Raw genomic sequence first — 25,989 nt, forward strand, 5'->3', positions numbered from 1 at the left:
GAGAGTTTGTAAATGAGCTTTATAAAATAGCAGGAGCTTCGTAAAAAGTTTATTTCCTCAATAAATTGGGGGTTAGTAAAAGCGCTGATCACCAGGCACCAATGTGCAGACAGAGCCATTTCTGACAGTACGATCAGAAAAACGATGTGAAATAGAAATTATTTAAGAGAATAGCTGTACATCATGTTGCTGTACTGGAGAACCAGGCTCATGAGGAACAAGGCTCATGAGTAGCCTATTTGCTTGTGCTTCACAAAATTCAGCTGCCCTTGCAAAGCAAGGTGCCTCACTGGTACAGAATGAGGACTGGTTGTGATGGCAGAAGTTTCTGACATGTTCTTGAAAACCAGCAAAAGAAGAGCACCAGTGCAGAAGCATTATATGAATCTGAAAGTAGGGTTGCAAGCTTTTTGTGTGTGTTCCTGGTGACATTTGTCAACTGTTCTCATGATGTAGATTGTTTCCTGGATCATTAAAATTTCTACTCTGATTTTTAAAGGAGTTGGTGGTCTGTTTAAGAGAAAGGGGGAGCAAAAATCACTACTGTAAAACTCTTAAGTGCAACTCTCAAACTATTGCAACTCTTCTTCTCCCTATGCAGATGGCTATTTAGAATTGATATACAATCACTGTTTTGTGTAACAAGTCTTGGGAATGTGTGCAGAGATATGCATGCACCTATTGTTTTGCAAATACGTAGTCATTGTTGTCTTATGTCATTCATTTAGAAGTTTTAAACAAAAAGGAAGGTATTCCATTGGTATTTCTAAACGATAGAGCTTGGTATTATCAAACAGAAGCTCATACCAGTCCCTAATAATTGCCAACTGCATTAAATGGTTTTTCTCTTCCTACCTTTTCAGCATTAACAATAAACTGCAACAGCCAGAAGCAGCTGCTGGAGTACTGGAATATGCTATGAAGCACTTTGGGGAGCTGGTGAGTTCTGCTGGATATGTCTCTTCTTCATGTCTTATGTTTTCATGTTTTTTGTAAGGTGTTTTTTTTGTGTGTGTGTGTGGTGGTGGTGGTGTGTTTTTTCAATCAATCACACTGAGGTTCTATCCCTGCTTATAATAGTGCACTATGCATACTGAAGGTGCCTTGTTGCCTGTGGGGATGTATACTAGCAAACACTTTATACAGGCAAGGTATTTGGGGAAGGCTGCAAGAACCTGATTTGGAAGAGAATTTAGCAGCTATTGTTGACACTAAATGCAGCTGTGGGCAATTAGCAACTTGAGAAAATAAGTTATTTTATTTAGAAGAAGCTGGGAAGGGAGGGAGGAAGTTCCTATTCTAAGCTTTAAATGCTTGAGGGTTTCTGGGAAACTGCATCAACACCTTCCAGGTAAGGATTTAATGTAAGTTGTGCCTCTCATCCAGGAGGCACATGAACCTATAAGAGAGTTCACAGATAGTATTTAAAACAGCAGTTTAGCCAGTCCCCTACAATTTTGACTGCTCACAGAAATAAAATAACCCCTTTCTGTATTTGTTCTAAGTTCCTCCCTTCCTCCCTTCCTCCCAACTTGTGTTCAGGAACTAAAGCATCTATGCTGTCACACAAATTCTACTGTGTTAAAAAGACGATTTTGTAGTGATAATTCCTGCAGTGCCTTAGGGCGATTGGGAAAAGGAAGGCAGCCCTGGAAGCACAGTAGACTAGCCTCTTTCAACAGGAGCCACTAGAAAGTGGGAACAGGTATAAGCATAAAATTATGGAATTTCTCTGGTGTAGGATTATGTGTGGATTTAACGTAGACTACAAAATAAGTCCTTTCTGGAGAAATACAGACTTCAGAACATCTTTGCAGCTTCTTCTGATTCCTTGGGTGGGTTGCGCAGAGCTCTGTGTTACCAAATTCTGAGCTCACTCTTTAGCAGTAATGTAGTTCTAGCAGTAAATGTAGCTCAAAACACAGAGTTTGCCAGAATAGGCAGTAAAAAGAAATTAAGAGGAGCTGTGAGCTCTACTTTCAGGAACTTGAAATATTATGACTGAGCTGAGAAGTTAAAGGGCTGGTATATCAATGTCCTAAGTGGAAGACCTGGCATGCAGAGCCATGGTTTATACTGACCCTGCCCACAGGGCTGGGAAAAGAATCTATTCTGCAGCCTATGTCAAGACATGAGCTGCCAAGGACTGAGCAGAAGAACATTGGCAGAGATAAGTACGGAAAAAATATTAAGGCATTTTATTTCTTGAAAATTAGAAACAAAATCTAGAAACAAAGACTAAAGAAAAGTTTGTGCAGCTGATAAGAATCACTGCTTGGCTTACTTTTAATGTCTTTGTTACAAACCACAGCCTTTCCTTGTAAGGGCTATGATTAGACCCCATCATCATACTACCTGCTGTATTAAAAATTGTCCTGCCAGTAGCCAGATACAGTGTGCTCTTTGGGTTTGGGTTTGTTTGGGGTTTTTTTTCCACAGTTAGTCACTCCATTCCTGAACACTTTTTTAAATATAAGCATGTGCAACAATGGGAAGTGGAATATTTTATAGATTTACCCTTTTTCCTATTCCACTCACTGTTCCTCTCCAAAAAGAAAAGCACCAGTTACTGAGCTAGTATTTCAGTGGCACTGAATAGGGAGATGACGTTGGATTGATCCCTGTGGTAAACCTGAATTCATTTCTGTGCAGGTTAAGCGATACTCAGGATTCCTGTTTTGGCACTAGCTCAAGGCTTTTCTTTGTATTGTAGAAGTCCATGAAGATATTTAGAATGAAAAAAAGGGAAAAGTAACTACCATAGGCACAGAATTTCTCAGAAAAAGCTGCAGTGTTTAATATAGAATGGTGAATATTAATCCCGCTATTTATTCTGACTTCTTTTTCCCTCCCTTAGGAAATTCAAGCTACCTGGTATGAAAAACTTCATGAATGGGAAGATGCTCTGGTGGCCTATGACAAGAAGATGGACACAAACAAAGATGATCCTGAGCTGATGCTAGGACGGATGCGTTGCTTGGAAGCACTTGGTGAATGGTAAGAGGGGAATGCCTGAAGGCTGAGGAAAATGGTGCCTAACCCATCTCTGGATGCTGTCATCCAGGTGAAATTTTTTTTCCTGAATTCCTATTTACTCCTGCTTACTTAATATTTTGAGTATTTCCAGCAATTTATCGTTCTGTTCACTGAAGTCAGAATTGGTGATAACATCTCTAAGCCTCTTTGGATGGGCCATCTGATAAGTTAAGGTCTCTTTTAGAGAATCTGCAGTCTTATGATCAGATCAATGCCATTTTTAACAGAGAAAGAAATTAAGAGAGGGGACCTCTCAGGAAAGTTAAAAAAAACTTTAACTGGGCAGCACTTGTCAAAAACAATCATAAAAGGAGCTCGTTGTGGCCCTCCTTTTTAAATTCTCATTAAAACATGAGAGATTTCTGGATTTATTCATGGTCGGACCTATGCCTATCCAGAATGCATGGTCTTTTGCACAACTGTTAGTGAAATTGTCTGCTTCCCAATAGTCACCGTGGTGTAAGATGCCAAATAAATTACTACCATTTTACAACCCTTTTGCCCATCTTGTAGGTGGCTGAGTTTTTCATTATTACTCTTTTTTAGCATTTGTTAAGCATTGTCTTTGTGGACATTTCATGTTTCAAACCCTGTGTTAAATGTATGTAACTGATAAGAGTCAGTTTTTGTGAGAGGGGAAGCTGGCAGTGACTTACAGCTTTCTGGTTAACTAGGGGCTTCTGTTTTCCTCCCTGTTCAGTTCAGTTCAGTTCAAAGAAGGTAATTGGATAAGGCATCCTGTGCACTGTAGCATGCATTTGTACCCAGGGGCATATGTGATTTGGTCGAGGTTCCGCCTTTCTACTGAACTTTTCATGTCACTAGAGCTCTTTCCTGATGGGTCCTGACGTGAACCCATGGGATGGCACACAGTAGAGATTCCTCTTCACTAAAGTCATTTTACTGTTAGAGACACAGAGCTGTTTGAGAAACCTAATTGTGACAGCATTTTTCTGCCTTTTTTGTTTCTAGAGAGGTGAGGCATACTGGGCGTAACTCAGTAGGAAAAATAGATCCTCTTACTGAGCATTTCTCAATCATCTTTTCTAGGAGTAGGCAGTTCCCAGCAAGGATTTACAGAATTTCTCCCTCCTGCAGGACATGTATTTGTGTGAGGTGTCCTCTCTGAACCTCCTGCTTCTTCACATATCAGTGATAAATACATTACAAAAGGATGCTTTTCTTTCGTTGGAGCTAGATATTGTGCATCTGTTGATAGTCTGTAGTGATGAGAGCAATCACAATCTCCAAGATCTGTGTGCTTGCTGTTGTGGAACTGCACTCTGTCTCTATGCAGATATTTTTTACAATTGAGAAGTGCCTTTCCAAAGTGCTGTCTGCTACCTTGCAACTGAGTATAGAGACATCATACTGAGACTGAGGATTGCATGGTCTGGCTGCTGATATTCTTCAGTAGTGTTCAACTTGACTACTTGTGTTTCTGGAGTCTGCCTGGCAGAATATGACAGTTAATCTAGAACTGATACTATGCAGCATCATCATTTCAGTACTCTATGCAGTGACATTTTGGAATTACAGACAAAATATTCTTAGCTATTTGTTTCTTGATGTCTGTAAGAGCCGTACTCCTTTATTAGCATCCGTGAGGTCCTGATTTACTGCTGTTGCTAGGTTTGGCTTGGGTTTTCATCTGGTTTGGGGTTTTTGTTTTTTTTGTTGGGGGGAGGGGCGGGGGGCAGGTTTCCCTCCTGGGCCATTAAGCTGTCAGAATTACTATCTTGACTGTGGCAGCCCATTGGTTCTGTTTGACTAACTCATCTTCATGTTTGGGAGGGGAGAGGATGACAGTAGAGAAGGCAAGTTGGCCTCCCTCACAGTTGGCAGCTCTTCCACTGCTACAGAGTATCCAGCCTGAGAAATTTTGGAACTGCAACACCCACAGTAATTGGTTTGATTAATGGAGTATTCACAGTTGATTTCAAAGAAATAATATAAAAAATCCTGATGCTTCCTCTCCACTGGAGATGAAAGATTCAGATCCCCTCTGAGATCTTGCCATGACAAGTCTTCATACTGGGTTAGAGCAGCATTGTTTCTCTAGCCTCTGTCTTCAAACTTGATGATTATGTTTATTCAAAATGTTGATAGCAGGAGCCATGCACAAGCTATTCAGATCATATGTTCCTTGTACAGACACTTGCAAAAAATTTTAAGCATCCCTTTTTTGGTGGTGGTTTTGTTTTTGGTTTTATCTTTTCCTCAGGAATGTGGGGTTTTTTTTCTTTATTTGTAGACTGGAGTTGACAGTTCAGTTCATAAGGTAGGCATTTCTAACTGCTGAGGAACAAATGCACTGGATTTGTGTCTTCAAAGCATAGTGTGCCTTTAAATTATTTTCTGCTGATAGGGTATTTGTCATCAGACTAGTGTGTCTGAGTTGGCCAGAGGAAAAGAATCCTATTCTCTACTCTGTATAAAAAGAACAATGGGGCTGGCTGTCATCTTATCTGTGGAAGGTGGTTGTTTAACAAGGCAGAATTCTTAGAAGAGGCTTTTCGCTGATCAGAAATTGCGTATCCTTTTTAGGGGGCAGCTCCACCAGCAATGCTGTGAAAAGTGGACACAGGTCAATGATGAAACTCAAGCCAAGATGGCTAGGATGGCTGCTGCTGCTGCCTGGGGTCTAGGTAATGTATCCTTGTGTCGTAGTATGTGACAACCCACAATGTGGAAGCACAGATAGTTTTAACTTACTTCAGAACTACAAAATATAAGAAGCAGCAAAATCAAAGAACAAAATTATTTATGTTGGGATATGAAGTAAGCATCATTCAACACTGAAGCCCTTTGGAAAACCTATCTTTACTATAAGGTCTCCCAGTGTGGTTTCAGGTATCAAAGAGACTGACTGCCTTATTCGTCTGAGCAGATAATCAGTTGCTTAACTGATCTCTTTTACTTAGTTTTATATGAACAAAGCTCAGACTTGAAATGAGATTAATGGGATTTCTCAGATTTGTGGCAGACTCTTATTTACAAACTGGAACAATATCTGTTGAGCATTTTGATAGGTTGTGTCTGCTGAGTAAACAGTCTTTAGTGGAATAAGTCTATAAATGGTCCAAATATCAGTTATCCTGATAGCCACATATTTACTAGAGAAGCTTATAAATCCCTTGCTGTTTGCCAGCCTTGCTGAGAAAAGTTAATCTTCTGCTTTGTAGGACACTAATTCATTCAAATGTTCTGGAAATGTCAGTATTTCAACTTTTTCATCATGAGGAATGCAAGAATCTTTCCCATGAGGATAGCAATTTGCCTAGAAGAAAAATGCATGTGTTTTTGCATGTCTATAATTCTTCTGTGTATGTGTAGATACAGTTTCTGTATATAACACAGACTGTCCCTGCCAAAGACAAGCTGCTGGAGAGCTGACTTAAATGTAAAAAATACTACGCAGCATTCAGGCCTAGTCACCAATGTCTAAGCACTGTAGCATAGTTCTGTTCTTATCTTGCAGAGAAGGCTGTTGTATTACTGAGGATATCTGTATCTCTGCAGGTCAGTGGGATAGCATGGAAGAATATACCTGCATGATCCCAAGGGACACCCATGACGGTGCTTTCTACAGGGCTGTACTGGCTCTTCATCAGGACCTTTTCTCACTGGCTCAGCAGGTAATTATCTTCCTTGTTGGCTTCCCAAAACTTAGTTTAAGACGAACTAGGCTATATTGCTGCATGGAAAGACATGCTGTTTTAAAGCAGTTGGCAATAACCTATGAATTGCCCAATAACCTTTTCTCCATTGATGTATTAGACCTTGGTGATTGAGCTTATCTTGTATTTCCAGAAACACCGCATTGAATATATGTACAGATAGTAGTGGTCTAGTGCTGGAGAGTGTAAGAATGCCTTAGTCATCTTAGGCTTCTTTACTTTTATATCTGTTCTCGAGACAGACAATGCACAAGGATTATCTCAGCAGAGGTTCCATTCTACAAGGCACTGCTTCATAAAAGGCATTCATGGCAGAAGACACACATAAGATTCTTCATGGGTGTTCTGTGCACGTCTGTCTGTTGCAGTTTTTCAGTGAAGTGCTCATATATACCATGTACCAGAACTTTTGCTCTAGTTTTTCTGGTAGCAGTGATAAATCTTAAATCTTACGATTGAGATGGGAAATCAAGGCAAGGAATGAGTCTATTAAACAGAGCCATACTGGTATGCTTGTTTGTCACAGAGGAGATTTGCAGAGCGACTTTTTCCCCTCTAATTGTGAAGCATGTTATTTACTTTCCAAGGAAGCTCAAATATCATTTCTCAGAATTCTGTGCTGGCTTGCCAACTTAGATAAAGGAGTAATTCGGTCTACTCTGTCAAAACCCATACATAGATTTTTGCATGATGTGCACAGTAAAATTAGCCAGGCATTCAAAGGGTAGAGTTTGTGTTGAACCTTCAACATTTTAAACAGGAAAAACTATAGATGAGAGATTATGTAATGACTGGAACCAGAGCAGGATTCATTTCATGCTTGAAGAGCATGTCTTAGTTGGAAGAAGAGAAATGGAATTTGCTGTCCTGTAAAATTCATTAAAACCTGTTGGGTTACGTAAAATAGTGAAAGCTATTTTCAATCATTGTATACGATCGAGAGACATTTCTTGAGGCTTTTTGTAACTGACTCTCTTGCACTAAAACGTGAACTTCTCTCTTCCTCTATAAATGTTATTAATGAGAATCTCTACAATGACAGTAGGATTAGAAATACTGCAAACTTTGATTTGGTAGAAAGACAAACTTCAGACTGTGCCAGGTGATAAACGAAGCCCCCTTCACTTCCCCTATACTTGCCCCTGGACACTTTTTTCCTGTCAGCTCTTCCTATTGATAACATCCTTTCCTCATTCTTGTTGGAGAATGGGAACAATGCCAACGTTGTTCATTAGATGGAACAGATGAATAGCTGTTCCAACAGTTGACTCTCAATAAAACGTACCACCTTTGCCCCAATACCTTGTTCTATTTCAGTGCATTGACAAAGCCAGAGATCTGCTAGATGCTGAGCTGACTGCCATGGCAGGAGAGAGCTACAGTCGAGCCTATGGGGTAAGTGTCTGACTCAGCCTTCGTTCTCCTCATTGCTGCTTCAGACTATCTCTAGAAGCTGCATAAAACTTCTGAGTAGCGCTTGTATCAAATATAAGACCTGTGTAGGCCCACAAGCTAAATGGCTCTTGTGAGATAAGAAATACGACTTTGTAAGAGCTGCTTTAGGACAAATTAAACAGTTAAGTGAGCTCCCCCCCTGAAAATAAATAAGCATTGACATTTAGAAAATTTAAATCAGCAGATCGTCTAGATACCAGTATACAGCAGTCAGTCCTCTACCTGTTAGGCAGCATATGTACTTAAGATTTTGATGCCAAAATACTGTTCCTTAATTATAGATTTGTTCTGTAGTGATTGCGATGGAATGTGATTGTTTCCCTCAGGCTATGGTATCCTGCCAGATGCTGTCAGAGCTGGAAGAGGTTATCCAGTATAAACTTGTACCAGAACGCCGTGAGATCATCCGCCAGATCTGGTGGGAAAGACTGCAGGTACATCTATGCAAAGATCGAGGATGGAGATGCTGATGTGCTGGCCTGAACAGCTGCCTTTTGAGTCTGTGATGGCTCAGCAAATCTTTCCATTTCTCTTTCTGTCCCAATAGCATATATGCTTACATGGCTGCATGCTTTCTGTCTCCTTTGCATTTGTCCTGGGTTTTGGGGCTTGTTTGTTTGGTTTGGTTTGGTTTTTTAGTTGATTTTTTTTGTTGTTGTTGTTAAAGTTCCCGAGGTGTCTACTGATGTGACACTTTAGTAGGATGATTGAAGCCTTGAAATAGATATGTACAGAGTGGAGACACTAGTAACATCTCCAAGGCTGCTTATCTAGTGTTGGATCACACCTGGAAATACTGGTTTGGATAACACTAGTTTGAACTTTTTACCTGACTGGCTGCATTTTAAGTAGTAAATTCTCTCATAGAGCTGGACAGAGAATTCTCATACTTGTAGAAGATTGTCCTGTTCCTTTTTGACCTCTTACAAGAACATTTCCAATTGGTTGGTGGCACTTAGGGACATGGCTTTGTGGTGGACTTGGCAGCGTTAGGTTTATGGGTGGACTTGATATTAAAGGTCTTTTCCAACCTAAACAATTCTATGATTCTGTGATTAGCCTTGCCCTCTTAAGAGATCTTTAGCAATGCTGCTTTTCCTGTATTTAAAGAGAAGTTTATGCCTGCCTTACTCTAAACAGCAAAAATCCAAGGCACCTCTGAAGATTTAAATCAGCCAAATATTTTGAGACTACTTCCTTACAGGAGGCATCCCTGCAGCGAAAGTGAACATCATCAGATGAAGTAGTACATACAGAAATACTGTTTAAAGAGGTGATTCCTGGAAGAGAAGGTGGGGGGAAGCATAATTAGGGTAAAATGCTCTCATTATACCAAATTTTGATACACTGCCTGGAGGAGGAATTTCTCCCTGTGCAGAGTTCTTCACTGTGACTGCTTTATCTGTCTCCTTATGAAAGGCCGTTGCTGCTGCATATTTTGGGAAACTGTGACAAAGGTTTTAGTCTCTCATCTGCACTCCTGTCTGGAAAAGCTCAGGAGCATTCCACCGGGGTGGAGAAACTGAAGGTGACAGGAAGTGTAATGTCTGCATACAGCTGTTTATAGTCCTGAAAGCAGTACATGCAGTTCTTGCACGTTTTACAGCTGCTTTTCAATAATTTTAAAATGCCTGTTGGATGACATTTATTTTGGGTGTTGGGGAACAAACTTTGCCTAACTTTCCAGCTCTCAATTTTGGGGGAAGAAGAAAAAGAAATAGATGCTTTGGTGCTAAGGTGCTTACTGCCACTGGAAATGCTTGTTTACCTCAAAACTAAGTCTGTCATCTCTGGATCAATACAAACTTCAGAGCATCACTGCTATGCTGAGGTACTTGGCCATTACAGCAAGCACCATGTATTTGGTTGTTACTGCCCCTTCCACAATTCTACTTCTCTGGAGCATCCTTTAACATTTGAAATACAGACTCATCCTGCTCTGATGGACAATGTTGTTGTGCCTCTCCCTTCAGACAGACAAGAACCAGACAGTGCTTGCACAAGCAGCATAGCAATTGGAGCTGCAGTTTCTGGCAGAATATCAGTTCAGTCATGCCAGCCTGTAAAAGCAACACATGCAAGGAGAAGAAAAAGGGCAATAACAAAAATATCTTTGCAACCATTTAGTTTCATAGCATCTCCACATTTTGGTTTAAACAGTGACAAACCTCAAACGGGCTTTAAAACTAGGTTGAGAAGGGTTGTTATAAAACTCCTGACTCATTTCGGAATTGTACAAAGAGCTTCCCTGATTTTTGGATGCATTTCTGCTTTAGAAGCTTTTCCTCTTTTTCCATTAGAGGATATTGTTAGACTGTAAACACTGAGCTGGCTGCAGAGAATAACAGTCAAGGACTCAACCTTCTTCACACATTGCAGTATTAAATAAATAGCCAGCTAGTTCATATTGGTCGCCCTGCTGTGAATTATGGGTACTGAAGTCTCTCCATCTTGGGAAAAGTCCTTTCAGATTCTGAATTAAGGCTCTGTGGAGTAGATTGGCGATAAAACGCTAACAAATTCTCTCTTCCTTTTTCTCTCAGGGCTGTCAACGAATTGTAGAAGACTGGCAAAGAATATTGATGGTCCGATCTCTTGTTGTGAATCCTCATGAGGACATGAGAACTTGGCTCAAGTATGCCAGCTTGTGTGGCAAGAGTGGGAGACTGGTGAGCATTATCAAGCTCTAACCTCTATAGCAGGTTTTTAGATGATTTGCTTTGTTGTGCTGCTTCAACCGTGAGCACCTCCAAATACTTTTACTGCCCCAGTGGGATGGGCTCTCCTCTAAGGAGGACACTGGTCAGAAATTGTTGAAACGCCGAAATTGTAACCAGCGTAGAGTTGATGCTTATAGCCAAGGTTCCAATGAAATCATGTGATCCCAATGAAAACATGGTTTATCATGTGCTATTCTTACAAGTCCATGGCGTGGTAATAAGGCTGCTATGTCTGTGTTTTATCAGGCGACTTGGAGGTATTTTTTAGTGTCGGGCAATTCTGCTGTCTATATGAAATGGAGGTAAGAATGAGCTTGTTCTAACCTGCTTTTTCTCTTTGTAATTTTCTCCAGGCTTTGGCCCATAAGACACTTGTCCTACTCTTGGGAGTAGATCCATCTCGACAGCTGGATCACCCACTGCCAACAGTACATCCCCAAGTGACTTACGCATACATGAAACACATGTGGAAGAGCGCCCGTAAGGTACAAAAGAACAGCACTCCCTATGTATTCATTGCTCAGGTTTTGTGCAGGGGCATGCATGTTAACTCTTCATAATCGCCACAGAACAAAGTCAAGGCTGAAGGTTTTATTTTTGCTCACATAAAAAAGAGTAACTAATCCCTTTCCTTATTGTTATTCAGAAGATAAGCTTTTGAAATTTTCCTTTAAAACTCTGTAGTGACAGAGAAGGCCTAGCCCTAATTTTATTTCCTACATGGAAAGATTATTTTTGCTAAACCAGTATCAGATACCCAAGGGATGCTGCCAAGATTAATGGTCAATAGTAGCTCTTCTATCCTCACCAGGATTTTACTGTGTAGGCTTGGCTTTTCGTCCACTGTTCTGATTGCCAGGTCTCCACACTGTACCTATGGTCAGGGTTACATGCTGAAAAAGTAAGGTTTTTTTATTACCAGCTTTAGAAAAACAGGTACAGTTTGTGCTTAGTTGCTGACTAGAACTGACTTTTTATTAAGGACATTATTGAAAATGTCTAACTGAAAGGCAGCTGAAAAGTACATAGGGTTTTGTCATGGGAACAACTGGCTCAAACGAGCCTAGGGTGAATGTTTCTGATATTGCGACACAGGGAGAATTTACATAATCAAATCCAGTAAGCTCCAGACTGGATAACTTACCTTTTTTTTAATATACATTAAAGCCTCCATTTATTCTCATATTCTGCCACATCTTTTTTTATTTATCCTGTCTTTGGGATTGCCAAAACTGGAGCAGAGCCACTGCTATGGGAACAGTGCCATGACCTAACTATTCTTTATTTGAATTTAAAAAACAGAAGGATCTGCTGCTGAGGCCCTGTTCTGTTCGCTTTGTAAAAGTGTAATGGTCTCTTACTTCTTTCAGTAAATGACCCAAGAAATATTTGGGTCTTCTCTGCCTGCTTCTTTGAGTGAAAGTGGACTTTTCCATGCTTGACCTGTGATAAAGAAATAGATAAGATGCAGGAAACTGGTGCAGTTGTAGAAAGCAGAATGAAAGAAGGCACAAAGATGAAGGGGATGGGAAAGAGAATGTATCTAAAATAAACCGATGGAAGAATATGTGGAGCCCATGAAGACAGGAAAAAATGATTAGAAAAACAGCAAAGATGTGGTTAGAATCACCTCCTCTTGCTTGGTGAATGGTTTCCTGTTTAAATACAGTACATAAGCTCTGTGCTTAGGGGCCTTTTTTTTTTTTCTCTCCTTCTTTCTAACGCATTAAAAGAGGATTTTGTTTACAGTGCTGAGGGAGAAATACTTTACCCAATGTAGCACTAATCCTAGACCTGCCTGCAAGTCTCAACACTTTCTCTGAGCCCTCTTCTGCTGGAAGGGCCGACTCAATGATTCAGTGCTTTGTGGCACTTGGAAAGTAGATGCTTATTTTTGAAATTCATGGTTAAAGGTGCAGCTTTGTGGCAGAAGAAGCTATCCTAGGGTACAATACAGTTTTTAGTCTGGAGTGAGACGTAAGTGTTTGTTTATACCAAACGCTGCAAGTGTTTAGGGGATTCTCCTCGTACCAGGAGCATTACATGGTTGGGCGTATCCTTATGTCCTATTTGAGTGACTATCACTAACTAAATAAAACATAGTTTTACCTAGTGATGTATGTAGCCCGGTGTTTTATGTAACTCTGTGTGTTCATTTGATTTGGTATCCTAAGTAATAAGCTACTGAGGTAGGCTGGTATGGTAGGAAATGACCATGTTCTCCAGCTGAGGAGTTCAAGGTTGCTTGGTTGACCTAAAATGTTTTCCTTACAGCCATTTTTGCACTTGCCAGATCCAGCAGGAAAAAAACCTGGCATCTAGATGGAAACTAGCCACATAGCACTTGCAGAGCTGCACAACAATATTTTCTTAAACAACATATAAAAAGAAGGATAAGTAAACCCTATTGCATTTCTTCTATCAAGGACCTTTGCCAGCAGCAGTATTCTACAGACATATACCATAACAAGGCTGCATGCAAACTCAGGAATTTAGTTGTTAAAGAAAACTGACTGCTTTCAATCTTAAGTGCTCTGCCTGTCATTTTATCGTGATCAGTTTTCAACATTAATGGAAACTGAGGAGCAGATTGGGTGTGTTTAGATATGAGAGGGGCACGTAACTGTTCAGCAATATATTTTGTCTATTTTTGACAAATGTCCGGCATAACAGCATAACTATTTATAAGATTGTTATTTCTCTGTTGCCCCCTTCTAACCAAGTAACCAGGTTACAAGCTGTGGAATGCGCCCATTAATGTTAATAGTGTGATACTTTCTTTTATTTTACACTGGGCTAATACCCTTTTTCCTGACAATACCTTTCCTTGACTTGATACTGACATTTGAATGGGATGGATGAGGCATTTAGCTCAGGTGATTCTTGTCTCACTAAAGTAGCTCATTCCTATAGATAGAACAGAAGTAAATTGTATTCTTAATAGCATATTCTGCAGTCTCTGACCTTAAATGACCTTGCAGATTGCAAGAGCTTTACTCTAATTGTTTCCAGTGAAGTGTGCATACTTTTTGTCTTAAATCTTTAATTTTGGGTTTTCTTAACCCAAATTTCTTTCCATGGAATTTCAAAAAGTTGTCCCTCAAAATTTGGTAGTGCAAGTTGCTGTAGCGCTACAGCCTTATGTAATCTGCTGGCAAAGGAGCAATGTACATTTGTACTTGTTTAAACAACCTTTGGAGAAATCTAGATGAGTTTGTTGAAACAACTCAACATTTACGTCCCATGGTGCGTACTGTAAGCCTAGCCAAAGCTGAGGGCTTAGGAGGGAAGATCAGGAAGCTTCAAGTTTTCCTTCAGGCATTATTTTCTCAAAATTTTTTGTTTGGGCCATAGCATATTATAGATAGGCTCCTCTGGGTTTATGAACATGTCGATTATGATAGTGACCTGGTCAGATACAGTTTGTAAGCTATGAACATTTGTTTGATTGTTGGAATTGCTGGACTCTTTTCAATGTGCATGCTCAATGTGAATGAGACATCTCTGTATCATTACTAGAATCTCATGACCAGTAACAGGACATTCTCTGCTGCTGAAGTTTTCTTCTTGTACAGGTGACCTTGTCGCTTTGCCAGAGTTGAGCTCTTGCACATCAGAGCACAATGTTAGCTTGTTATGGTTGATCATGCTTTTGAATGTAAGCATGACATGGAGGTGTGCCTAGCATTGGAAGGATGCAGTTATTCGTTCCTCAGTGTAGCAATTCTGTGGCCAGATTTCTGAGACATCAAGAATCTCTAACTTCTTCATTTATTTGGCACTACATGTGTCGAGTATAAACTGATTTGAGAGGGATGTAAATGGCTAAAAAGCTTTGAGAGAAAACAAAACTGTATTTTTTGCTTTCAGTGAAAATTTATTTCCACATTGTCTTCCTCTCTTGTGAAGTTGTGTTTAACTCCTGTGGTCCTTACTGCAACCATCATCCAATTACAGATTGATGCGTTCCAGCACATGCAGCACTTTGTGCAGACAATGCAGCAGCAAGCACAGCATGCTATTGCAACTGAGGACCAGCAGCACAAGCAGGAACTCCACAAGCTCATGGCACGGTCAGCACCTGGTCCTTGGACACCCTTTTGCTGTATAGTGAGCTGATGTCTTTCCTGAGGTTGCCGGGTCCATGCAGATTGCCCATTTCAGACAAGGTCCATGCTTTGATTAAAAGGAACAGGGATTTCTCATTTAGCTGGTAGAGATCCGTTTGGTATTACATTCTTACCTATCATATAATTTTCATTAAATGTTATTGTTACACATCAGCGTAAACGAGCTTGTATTTGTCGCTGGTGGCTGGTTGTATTTTTCCAGCACTGTGGCTCACAGGCAGAAGGCAGAGCTGTCAGCATGGCTATTTCTTTGGTTTTCAGGAGATCCAGTCAGTAGGAAAGAAACACTTCCCACATGCCTGGCACTTCCGTGCTTGGCAGCGTGTGCCCTTAATGCCACAGCAGTGCTTTGGGCAATAGGCATCCAGCATGTGATGGTCTTTTAAAGTATTGTCGCATGAAAAACATATCTTATAATCTGTATTTTCCTCAATGGATCTGGAGGTGCCAGATCAGTTGTTTGCAAGTTAAAGAAGAAATTGCACAGTGCTTACTGTTGAAGGTTTGCTTTTTGTAAAGGGAAGCATGCACTTAATTTGCTTTTATGAGAATGGGAACTTGACAACACCATCATCTCATTTTTTTCAGAGTGACTATCACGGAAGACAAATTAGTAATGAGTTGCACACGACATTTTTCTTGCACAATGCTTTCTGGAAAACTCAAAATATAGAAAGGACAGCTGTGTAACTGTGGTATTTAAAGCCTGCTGAGGGAGCAAAGTATTAAGCTTTGCACAAACCTTCACAGCCCTGCCCTGCTGCAGTAAAAATATGTTGGTTTTCCTTTCCTCTGGGAGGGGGTGACTTAATGGGGTTCTGGCTTGAGGGAAGAGCAGTTGCTCTGTGTTTCCGCTATTTGTCTGTCGCAGTGTTCTCTCTAGAAGGCTAGTTCGTATGGTGGTAAGTATAGCTAGCCAGCACATATGCTGTGTGCATTTTATCAATACTGATAAAGGCTTTTGATGCTACTGTTAGCTGCTACTTATGTTTATTTTATAACTGCTATAAATGAGGAACAAAGTTTGACCCTCACCTTTACCGCTAAAGAATTAAGCCATTAACTAGTTAGTTCCACACTTACAAGCAGGGTGTAGGTGTTTTGAACCTTACATGTTAACACGTACACTCCCAGTCTGCAGAAGAGGCTTACTGAGTGGGTTTTACCACATGAAATAGCTTTCAGACTTCAGATCAGGAGTGTACTGGATTAAGAGGCAGGCTTCATTTTCATTCTAGGTTCTTAGTCAATAATCTCTTTGCCTAACCAGGTGTTTCCTGAAACTGGGTGAGTGGCAGCTGAACCTGCAAGGCATCAATGAGAGTACCATCCCCAAAGTCTTGCAGTACTACAGTGCTGCAACAGAGCATGATCGCAACTGGTACAAGGTCAGTAAGGAAAAGCTTCCAGGCACCATTGCGGAGAGATCAGTAAATTTCATCACATTCCATACTACAGGAAAGGAAGATCTTCATAGGAAGATCTCCCATAACTATGCCTTGTTACTGCTAGTAGGATTAAAAAAAAAAAAGAGGAAGAAGCCCAAGGCAACCATGAAGTTTCAGTTTCTATTCTTTCTTTTGGGACTTTCTGTCCTGTCAGTTAACAGTGAAGGAGAAAGGATAATCTAAATGGAAAAAAATTAACTTATTCTTACTCAGTAAACTTGAACTAGGAAAATAGCATTGTTGCTGATTCTTCAGAGCCTTGGATTTCAGGGTTGTGAAATTTCAATTAATATTTTGTGCCAGATTTCTCTTGGGCAGCCATCTCCTGCATTTCTTCCTGTTACACCTCCCCTAGTCCTAACATTAATCTTCATGTTAAGTTTTGAAAAATTAAGGTGTAAGTGAATGGAATGTGATTTAATTTTTGCTACAGACCTCCTTTGCCTTAGTATCCATCAGGGAGCTCCTGGCCAAGAACTCACCATGATGTTATTTAAGATAATAAGGTAGCTAAAACTACAAGTGATTAAAGAAAGCAAAACAGTGTGTTGTCTGCGGGTTATTATTTACTACCGTTGTGTGTGGACTCAGAAAGGTTAGATTATTATCTCTAATAATTAGAAAGCGCAGGTTGCAGAAAGGATTCTTCTTCCTTATGACTTTTGTTCTCTCTTGTTGGCAGGCCTGGCATGCCTGGGCAGTGATGAACTTTGAAGCAGTGCTTCACTACAAACATCAAAACCAGGCCAGAGATGAGAAGAAGAAACTACGTCATGCCAGTGGAGCCAGCATCACCAGTGCTAACACCGAGGGCAGCAATAGTGAGAGTGATGCCGAGAGCACAGAGAATAGTCCCATCCCATCTCCAGTGCAGAAAAAAGTCACTGAGGTACCCTTTTTCCCTGTTTATGTTGAGAGATTGGTACTTACTGCTTAGACACAGGAAAATGTTATGGCAGGGAACAAGCTACTATGCGTACCTGGCTTGTGGAAGCTGTCTGTCTGTGTGTATGTGTGTATGGGGGTGGTGTGGGGGGGATGTTTGTGTGTGTATATATGCTCATAGCTTACAGCAAAAGTGAGGAAGTTCAGGTTAACTGAGCCTTAAGGGAAGAGGACTAAATTACTGCAAATGACTGTAAGTTAGCTGTGAACTAAAGCAAAGGCATGGATGGCTATTGTAGGGGGATACAATATGTATTAACAAGTTCTGTTGTTTAAGCCCTTCATGAAAGACGGTGAAGAATCTTTTTTACTTGCTAGTTGTAGTAGGGTTGTAGTTTTTAGGCTGCTTTGCTATCCGTAGTTTTGCCAACAAACTGAAGTATAGAAACACTTCACCGTATGTTCCTTGCCAGGCTGAAAGACTTCTGTGTAGTCAAGCAAAACATAAATTCCAAGAGCAACAGGTCCTGTGAGGAGTATGAGCAGAAGTCAACTATAATGTGGATTAGTTCTATATTCTCACATATTTCCTCCCTCTTTTCCCTTGATAAGTTTAGGATTCATGTGCACTGATGCACTTGTGTAGAACTAATGCAACAATTTTCATTCCAAAAGGATTTATCCAAGACCCTCTTGATGTACACAGTCCCCGCTGTCCAGGGTTTCTTCCTGTCCGGGTTTTCTCCCGATCCATATCTCTGTCTCGAGGAAACAACCTACAAGACACTCTAAGGTACATAATAAAGCACATAGTAAATGAAATCCAGCTGATATGGGCATGTGGTTTAAGATTAGATAGAACCTGTTTCTGCTCTTTTTCTTATGGTTAAACTAAGTAAATGCTTCAGTCCAAGCTAATTTATGTTAGGTGGATTAACCCTTATCCTACTATGTCTAGGTTTTGGGAAGAAGAGTTCCTGGTAAATGGGTCCAAAGGTATTTGACTAGAACATTTTGGGTCTTTTTGTTTCATTCCTAATGAATGTGTTTCCCTTTCTAAGAGTCCTTACTCTGTGGTTTGACTATGGTCACTGGCCTGATGTGAATGAGGCTTTGGTAGAAGGAGTCAAGGCAATCCAAATAGACACTTGGCTGCAGGTAAGGAACACAAAGGGCTAAGACAAATCTCAGTTCTGGGGGTGCTTGGGGATTTGTTACATGATATCCATGATGTTCATTTGCTAAACGATCCTCTGTAGCTGAGTGGTGAGAACAATGTGAAGTACAATTTGTAATGGATTTAACAAGCCTCTTGAACAGAGACATGAGAAACGTTCTTGCATGCATTTCTGTATTTATATGCAGATTAGTATATATGAATGAGAAAGAATGAAAACTTTAAAATTGAAGATGGCATGCATTCAGTGGTGATCAAGTATAAAACACCACTGTGCTGCTCTGATGTAATTCAGACAGTCTATTTCAGGATTGCTTTGTAGAATGGCTCTTGTAAATAAACTAAAAAAGGCTTTATTTCTTATTTGAGCATTACACTTTAAGACACACATTACTCTTTCCATAAGAGGATCCTGTAACAGTTGTGCATAGAACACTTGTCATCTCACTGAGTTGTTCTGCGTTTCTGACACTGTTTCGAACCTTGTGTTATTCTCTGACCATCTCAAAAATAAGTGGTGGGCCTCTCTGTCTCCTTTAAAGACTGAGGTCTCTAGCAGAGGGCAGAACAGCTTGTGAACTAAACACATGAGATGACATGGATGTTTATTTTAACTATCCTTACCCCTAGGTTATCCCTCAGCTCATTGCAAGAATTGACACCCCTCGACCATTAGTAGGACGTCTCATTCATCAGCTCCTCACAGATATTGGACGGTATCATCCCCAGGTAAGCTTTGGCTTAGAGAAGGAATTTCCATAGACTGGTAGCCAATTAAGGCATTTTCTATGTTCCATTTCACCTAGTCTAGATCCCTGCACTGGAAGTCACAGCAAGTGAGGATGGGGAACTATTTCTGCTGCTGCTTCTTTCACCTCAGCACTGTTCGCATTAAAAAAAAAAGAAAGAGGTGGATTAGCCATGCAGCAGGGGAAGCTCTCTCCATCTAATAGAATACTGGGTAGTGCAAATCACCTTCTTAAATGTCATTAAGTGACTACTAAGAGGCTACCCCACAGGTGTTCTATCTGAATCTCTTCCTACAATGTGGAAAATCACAAAATGCTAAAACCAGTTTTCTGTTCTTCCATTTTGATACAGGCTCTCAAAATCATTCTGCTACTCAGTGAATTAGTCTTGCAAGCTTTTCAGATCAAAAGACTTCAAACAGCAAATTTATATAACCTCTTTCCAGAAGCAAGCTTGTCTAGCCCTAGGGTAGCTGTTTATTAATGCTTTGCTAATCTTTCGATTTATGTAGCTCTTCTGTGTGGTTCTAAAATATTATTGGTTGATGTCCCTTGTAGGCTTTGATCTATCCTTTGACTGTGGCCTCTAAATCTACAACCACTGCTCGCCACAACGCTGCGAATAAAATCTTGAAAAACATGTGTGAGCACAGTAACACTCTGGTGCAGCAGGCAATGATGGTGAGTATTTAGCATACCATAAAGTGTATTATGTTTCAGGAATGGACGTACCACAGTTATAGTAACACAGAATGACTATTCATTGTTAATTTTGTTCGAGTACAATTAATTTGGTTTTTTGCATTTGGATCAAGTTGCAGTATCAATATAATTTCAAGAGAATGCTTTAATTTGAAAAGGACCATAACGTTCAGACACTGAGTTCTTGTGTTTCCTTATGAATAAACCTAGAGAATAAATAAATGAAGAATCATTGTTTAATAACGAGATGGTTTTGCTTGATTAAAAGTGGAAACACAACTTACCAAGCATAGCATGGAAAGAGTAATTTAATTCATTTGCGAAAGATTTTTATGAATAAATGAAAAGTAATGCTTTCAGGCCAAGCTACACAAATATATAGACAATTTCAAAGGCAACAAATAAGGTGAGAAAAGCCTGATCAGGTTCTTGCAGAAAAAAGTCTAATAGTATTGTGGGAGTTCTGGCTCCCTCTAGCTGCCAGCAACAAATATTTCATAATCATTAGAGAAGAAAGTAGTTTTGCATTTGTCAGTATACAGTCACAGTGTTTTCCTTTAGGTGTTTAATCTTTTTTCCTGTCCTAAAACAGGTGAGTGAAGAGCTAATCCGTGTAGCCATCCTATGGCATGAGATGTGGCATGAAGGTTTGGAAGAAGCATCTCGTCTATACTTCGGAGAAAGGAACGTGAAGGGAATGTTTGAGGTGCTGGAACCACTTCATGCAATGATGGAGCGTGGGCCTCAGACTTTAAAAGAGACATCCTTCAATCAGGTATCAGCAAATGGCCAAGAGCATAACCTTCTACATGCCTTCAAAAACAGGCAGGACGTAGCCACCTGCCCCAGATGTGTTACAAGGACCTTTGCAATCTAACACAAAGAGTAAATCTCTTGGGACTTACTATGTTAGTCGCAGACTTCATTATTGACATTTATCTTCAGATCTGTATTGCTTTTGGTGACTACAGTACTACAGGGGCCACAGTAGTACAGATTGCCCTAGAGTCTTGTATCAGCTGGGTGCCTGATAGGGTCTGGAAAACATACAACTACTCTGCAGTTAATTCTTCTAACTCCAGTCTGCTTTGCTTCACCGTAACCACTAGCACAAAGAGTAGAGATGACCTCTCTCAAGCCAGCAAAAGGGATTAATTTGAGTTTGTGAGCCTACTGTTAAAGGGTGATTCTGTTCATTCTGTTGCCTCCTATCACGAAGTCTCTTTGTGAGCATCGTTGTCTAAGAAACTCGGTGCATATATCCAGGAATTTCTGGATCTTTAATTCCAATACGCTATAAAAATGTGAGATCAAGTATTTGTAAAGCAATTTGAAAATAAGATGTGATGCTCTTTGTAGGTATTAAGTGGTCTCCACCTGTTGCACTATAGTCTGTAGAAATGTCTTTTTTTCTGTTGTTTTTCACTTCCTCCCTAGGCCTATGGCAGAGATCTAATGGAAGCTCAGGAATGGTGCAGGAAGTACATGAAATCAGGGAATGTCAAAGACCTAACTCAGGCTTGGGACCTCTATTACCATGTGTTCCGGCGTATCTCAAAGCAGCTGCCTCAGGTGGGGGGAGAGGTACAGTTCTGTTGTGGGTCTTACAGTGCAAGTTGTCAATACCAATCTTTGTTCCATGTTTTCTGGTTATTCAAAACATTCAAATTCAGTATTCTGGAAATACCTGCATACGTTTTGCTGCAAGTTTGCTGCTTATGCAGCACTTCCTGCAAGCATTTGAAGTATTGACAAGTGACTGAACTGTTCTAGGTCCCTCGGCAGCATGAACTCTTCAGAGGTTTCCATGAGATTTAACTGGAATTCTGGGGGGTTGTGTTTCTTTTGGTTTTGGTAGCTCACTTCTTTGGAACTACAGTATGTGTCACCAAAACTCTTAATGTGCCGGGACCTGGAATTGGCAGTGCCAGGAACGTACGATCCCAACCAGCCCATCATACGCATTCAGTCCATTGCACCCTCACTGCAGGTCATCACGTCCAAGCAGCGGCCCAGGAAGTTAACATTAATGGGTAAGAGAGCGCAGTTTTCACTTAACTATTCTAGTATTTAAACAGTCATTGCTTTTAGGTCAAACTGCATATTTACCAGGTAAAACCTCCCCAACATTTCCTTTCAAGTGAGGTATTTCTTAGTGGTCTGGTCAGACTGACTGCCACACTTTCCAGTTCTTGGGTGCATGTGTATTTACTCTTGTCTGTTTGTTCAGCCAGAATAAACTTTTGTGTATTAATTCTTTTGCAGGAAGCAATGGGCATGAGTTTGTATTCCTTCTGAAAGGTCATGAAGACCTTCGCCAAGATGAAAGAGTGATGCAGCTTTTTGGGTTGGTCAACACTCTGCTAGCAAATGACCCAACTTCTCTTCGTAAAAACCTCAGGTATGTCTTGTGGATAATCACTGAATGTGCTTATGCACAAGTGACACCCTGTGTAGGTGCAGTTTCCAAGTAACCCTTGGCAGACCCAGCTGGTTGTGAGGAAATGGTGAATCTTGGAACTAAGTTAATGTTAAAAAAAAAAAAAAAAAAAAACCACAACCAAAAAAAAACAAAACAAAAAAAACCCACAAACCACACCACCAGAGAGAGGGGAAAAAACATTCATAGAATTCAAACTTGGAGGAAATGCATCCTGAGAGGATCATTAGTTTTATTTAGCTGAAGTCCCATCTCATAAATAGTTATGGTCTTTGTGGCAACCTCAAAACCGTTTTTATTATAGACACTTAATAGCTTGGTGAATAGTCACTGACTGCAGTTCTGTACCATGTCTTTCATTGTGAACATATTGAACGTCACATGCAAATAATAGATCATCTTGGGTGACATAACAGGTACCTTCTGAAAGCAGTCTTTCAGTGAAAACCGCATAAGCTTTGGGAATGTCTGTAGATTATTAGGCAGCAATCTGTGCAAATGGATTTTTCTGGTCTGTTTGAAGAGAAGAAAAGCAGGGCAACTACTGAAGAGACAACCTGGATCAGTCTCAGATGTAATAGTAGCTGTTTTAAGTATCTCAAAATGTAATGATTCACAACATACAACAATTTCAGCTCTAATTCTTTTTTTTTTTTTCCTGTAGCATCCAAAGATATGCTGTTATTCCACTGTCTACAAATTCAGGCTTGATTGGTTGGGTCCCCCACTGTGACACACTGCATGCACTCATCCGAGACTACAGAGAGAAGAAAAAGATCCTGCTCAACATTGAACATCGCATCATGCTGAGGGTAAAGGGCAAAGCTGGCAGAGTTTTTGGTACATTCTTTTAGGACTCCAGTGTCTTAATGAAGAATAATGGTGCGCAGCTTGTTCTTCCTTTGCCTGTTTTCTGATTGTTATTGGTACCAATAATAAATGCAAAAATATCAGATAGAGTTATAAATGCTACCAAGAGGTAATATTGGCCATAGGTTTATTTGTTTCTCCTTTCCTGTTTTAGCAGTGACCACAAGTTGTTACCATCTGGTGACTAAAATGTGTTTGGAATTTTGCGTGACTATGATGTGCCTTACACAAGGTGCTATGCTGCTGGCATTTACAAACCTCTAAGCAACAGGGTTAAAACTAGATTGACTGGAGAAACTGAACATTGCTAGAGAAGTTGGAATTGCCTGACTAAAAGGAAAGCGTGTGCCAACCCAGAAGTCTTATTTGAATGATGGTTTTTGAAACGTATTTACCTTTGCAGTATTTTAATTAAATATGGCTATCGACTACTTTGTGGATGCTAAATCATTTGCTATTCCATTTAAAATTAATTCCTCACTGCTGGGTGGTCATCTGACTCTATTTTGGCAACATACTGGTCAGTCTACAAATAATTTCAATATAAATTCGATATGAAATTATTTGTGATTACTGTGTTTCTCATAGTGCAACTTGAGATTACTGGAGGTGTTTTTTTCAAGTTGCTGAGTGTCACTTCTCAATTATAGATGGCTCCAGATTATGACCACCTGACTCTGATGCAGAAAGTAGAAGTATTTGAACACGCTGTCAATAACACGGCTGGCGATGACCTTGCCAAACTGCTGTGGTTGAAAAGTCCAAGCTCAGAGGTGAGTTCAGCACATGTAATAGCTTGTGTTTGGAAATCAGCATAACGTGGAATTGCCTTCTCTGCAGAATGAGTGGGAGCTGGTGTTTATTCATCATAAACTCCAGACGAATCACTGCAGAATGTGTATCCACACGTGTATATCCCCTGACAAGGGGCATTATAAGGTTCAAATCACAATGGCTGCCAGAGTGCAGTCCAAAGCCCAAGACTGGAGACTGAAGCTCCATATACTGTGCATGGGGAGAGAAAAGCAGGAGACTCAGAATATATTATCTTAATTGCTTAGACATCTAATTCGAGTCCACAGGATGTTTGAACCCCCTCAGGCTATGGAGTGTATTAAACCTAAGCATATCACAGTTTCACTTTGTGCAAAATGCAAGTAGTTAATGTATAATATAAATTAAAATACAAGCTGAAATGTGCAACATGCCTGCCTGACTCTATTTTGTCTCCACTTGTAGGTGTGGTTTGACAGAAGAACAAACTACACTCGTTCACTAGCTGTAATGTCAATGGTTGGGTACATTTTGGGCCTTGGGGACAGGTAAGTGAAATTGTAAATATTTCTTTTAAATAAAAGCACAGACTGTGTAGGCCTATCAATTAATTCCTTGGATCTGTTCCTATGATAACATCTTTCATTGTGGTTATTGCTAAGTTGCAATGATACCATCTTTCAGGACCTAATTATACTGCCATTATTTTCAGCACTGCAGGCATGAGATGTAGGGTTTGTGTATCTTGAGTACAAATAAGAGTTTCGTCTATTTTGAGAGGAATACACACACAATTGCATCAGAACCACAAGTTCTAATTTTGTCCTTTCACTCACAGAATGGGAAATCTTTCTTCATCCATTCTGTAAAACGGAAATATTGTTGACTTTTGCCACAAATCTGTGCATGTGTGTGCTTCATGCATACGAGAGACCAATTTTTCTGCAAAGCCTGTTAGGACTGTACAGATACATCCAGCTTTTTGGGGAGGAAAGAAGCACCATGATCAAGCCTCAGTTTTTGTTCCCTGAAGTAGCAAAAAGAAATCCAGAAAGTATTTAGTGGCAGAGGTCTTCTGATTCTCCTTCCAAATGGGTTCAGTAAGACTACTTATTTTGCACATTTTTTTTTTGTCTGATGGTTATTTATTCTGTGAAACAGGAACGTCTAGTGTTATGTGTGTTCACTGCAGTTGTCAAAGACACATAAGTCCCCCATAAATACTGCTCTAGACTTAAAACAAGTGAAAGTTAATGTTGGTTTAACTATTACTTAACATGGTGCTTTTTCTGATCTGCAACGCAGCCGTGTTCTGGAGGGAAGTATGTACAATCCAAATGGATTGGGCAAATAATGAAAAAAAAAAAAAAAAGAGCAAATGTTTGATTTAGCATATGGCTTACTGTCAAAAGGGGACATCATAACTTCCAAAGTACTTTTGAAGACAACATATTTTAGATTTAAGGTCTGTAATGCAAAAACAGCTAAATCCTGAAATGTTTTCATAACAAAAGCTTTTATTTCTGGAGTTAAAGGTCTATGTAAGGAAACTATAAACCTTTGAAAATTGAATTAAAACAAAATTGGAACAAGTCAGCAAGAATAGCAGCGTTGTGGTTTTCCTAGTCTGGATTGATTCTCTTCTGTTCTGGTGGTAATCCAATTTGCATTACTTCACCTGTAGCAAAATTCATTATTTTTTTCCTATACCGAAAAAATGAAAAAGCATAAAACAGGTAGAAGAATTTATCCTAACTGAAAAATAAATGTTCATATCCAAGAAAGGTACTGATGGCTGTGGTCCAATAGGTTGTTTATCTTCTAAGGTGAAAAGATCTCTGACTCCTGAGAGGTAATTATAAAAATAATGTGATAGATGCGCTGTCAGGAAGCTGTTCTGTTCATCCTGAGACTGAAGATCTC

General features: G+C 40.0%; 1 protein-coding gene across 1 annotated transcript in view; it reads left to right on the forward strand.

Annotated features, from left to right (window-relative positions):
* Positions 1-25,989, forward strand: part of MTOR (mechanistic target of rapamycin (serine/threonine kinase)) — a 65,720-nt gene that overhangs the window by 34,794 nt on the left and 4,937 nt on the right. The window contains 23 exon segments of the mRNA XM_010287543.1: positions 864-939; positions 2,858-2,997; positions 5,584-5,684; positions 6,559-6,674; positions 8,034-8,111; positions 8,498-8,605; positions 10,715-10,840; positions 11,245-11,376; positions 14,849-14,964; positions 16,292-16,409; positions 17,152-17,358; positions 18,030-18,083; positions 18,086-18,147; positions 18,416-18,512; positions 19,162-19,260; positions 19,839-19,961; positions 20,575-20,757; positions 21,420-21,554; positions 21,841-22,015; positions 22,248-22,383; positions 23,087-23,234; positions 23,943-24,065; positions 24,532-24,614. Of these exon segments, the coding sequence (XP_010285845.1) occupies positions 864-939; positions 2,858-2,997; positions 5,584-5,684; positions 6,559-6,674; positions 8,034-8,111; positions 8,498-8,605; positions 10,715-10,840; positions 11,245-11,376; positions 14,849-14,964; positions 16,292-16,409; positions 17,152-17,358; positions 18,030-18,083; positions 18,086-18,147; positions 18,416-18,512; positions 19,162-19,260; positions 19,839-19,961; positions 20,575-20,757; positions 21,420-21,554; positions 21,841-22,015; positions 22,248-22,383; positions 23,087-23,234; positions 23,943-24,065; positions 24,532-24,614 (2,736 nt within the window).

The sequence above is a fragment of the Phaethon lepturus genome, unplaced genomic scaffold, assembly GCF_000687285.1.
Source record: "Phaethon lepturus isolate BGI_N335 unplaced genomic scaffold, ASM68728v1 scaffold45465, whole genome shotgun sequence".
Taxonomy (NCBI): domain Eukaryota; kingdom Metazoa; phylum Chordata; class Aves; order Phaethontiformes; family Phaethontidae; genus Phaethon; species Phaethon lepturus.